This window comes from Nematolebias whitei, chromosome 13 (assembly GCF_014905685.2).
Source record: "Nematolebias whitei isolate Nwh7 chromosome 13, NemWhi1, whole genome shotgun sequence".
Lineage (NCBI taxonomy): Eukaryota > Metazoa > Chordata > Actinopteri > Cyprinodontiformes > Rivulidae > Nematolebias > Nematolebias whitei.
Genome location: NC_056510.1, coordinates 7,814,538 through 7,815,844, shown reverse-complemented (window position 1 = coordinate 7,815,844; position 1,307 = coordinate 7,814,538). Strand labels below are relative to the sequence as shown.

General features: G+C 41.9%; 1 protein-coding gene across 1 annotated transcript in view; it reads right to left on the bottom strand.

Annotated features, from left to right (window-relative positions):
* stat4 (signal transducer and activator of transcription 4) overlaps positions 1-1,307 on the bottom strand; it is a 22,710-nt gene that overhangs the window by 18,803 nt on the left and 2,600 nt on the right. Inside the window, exon 2 of the mRNA XM_037686272.1 lies at positions 875-1,010. Within this exon, the coding sequence (XP_037542200.1) occupies positions 875-1,010 (136 nt within the window). The remainder of the gene's footprint in view (positions 1-874; positions 1,011-1,307) is intronic.

Here is a 1,307-nt window from a genome sequence, read left to right as displayed (position 1 = left end):
CAAACCAGTGAACCAACCAACCAATGAAACATTCAATGGACCAACCAGCCAACCAACGGTCCAACCAACCAACCAATAGACCAACCAATAGACCAAAAAAACAATCAACCAACAAATGGACCAACCCACCAACCAACCAACAGACCAGCCAACCAACCAACCAATTTATTTATTAAATTCTTCCAGCTCTTCTGGGAGGACTCCAAGATGTTTCCAGACCAGCTGAGAATCATGGTCTCTCCAGCGTGTCCTGGGTCTTCACGAGGTCTCCTCCAAGTTGGAGCACCTCCCTAGGGAGGCGTCCAGGGGTCATCCTTACCAGGTGCCTGAATCACATCAACTGGCTCCTCTGGATGTGAAGGAGCAGCGACTCTACTCCGAGTCTCTCCTGATAGCTGAACTTATTACCCTATCTCTAAGGACAGTCCCATTATCCTGCAGAGAAAATTCATCTGGATTGTTTTTGTCCACAATCTCAAGAGTTCATGACTATAAGTGTAGGTAGGAACGTAGACCGACCTGTGAACTTTTATACTCCAACAATGGTTTTTACCTAGCCGTTATTTTATCAAAGCTCAGATGGTTTTCATTGGATGAATGTCTACAGCTGATTAACTTTTGAAGTCAACCCATATGACCTTTTTTTTTTCATTTATGACCATTGTTTTGATCTTTTTTTAACAGTCAACGTAATAATTTATTTATTTTTTAAGTTTATATGATTTTTGTTTTTCTTGTTGAGTCGGTCTGTGGTCAAGAACCAAACCTAGAAGCAACATATACAGTTTAAAGGTCATAAATATGAACAAAAACAAACATGTGTTAATAAAATCATCTTTTTATCTGGGTCAGATCTGACTGGGACCTGGAGTACCTGCAGCTGCTGCTGGATGATCTTCATGTTGTGTCTCTGCAGGAAGTTCTGCTCCTGAGATCGGACCTTCTCCAGCTGGGACAGCAGGTCGGTGAGCAGAACCAACGCCATCGACTCGTCGTTTACAGCCGAGTCCCTGAAACACAAAAGGACCAGAACAAGAAGATTTGTTTGCTGTTAAATTCATCCATCCATCATCCATCCATCCATTACCCATCATCATCATCATCATCATCATCCATCCATCATCCACTATCCATCCATCATCCAACCATTTATTGTTCATCATTCATAATCCACCATCCATCCATCATTCATCATCATCATCCATCCATCATCATCCATCCATCATCCACTATCCATCCATCATCCATCCATTTATTGTTCATCATTCATAATCCACCATCCATCTATCATCATCATCATCCATCCA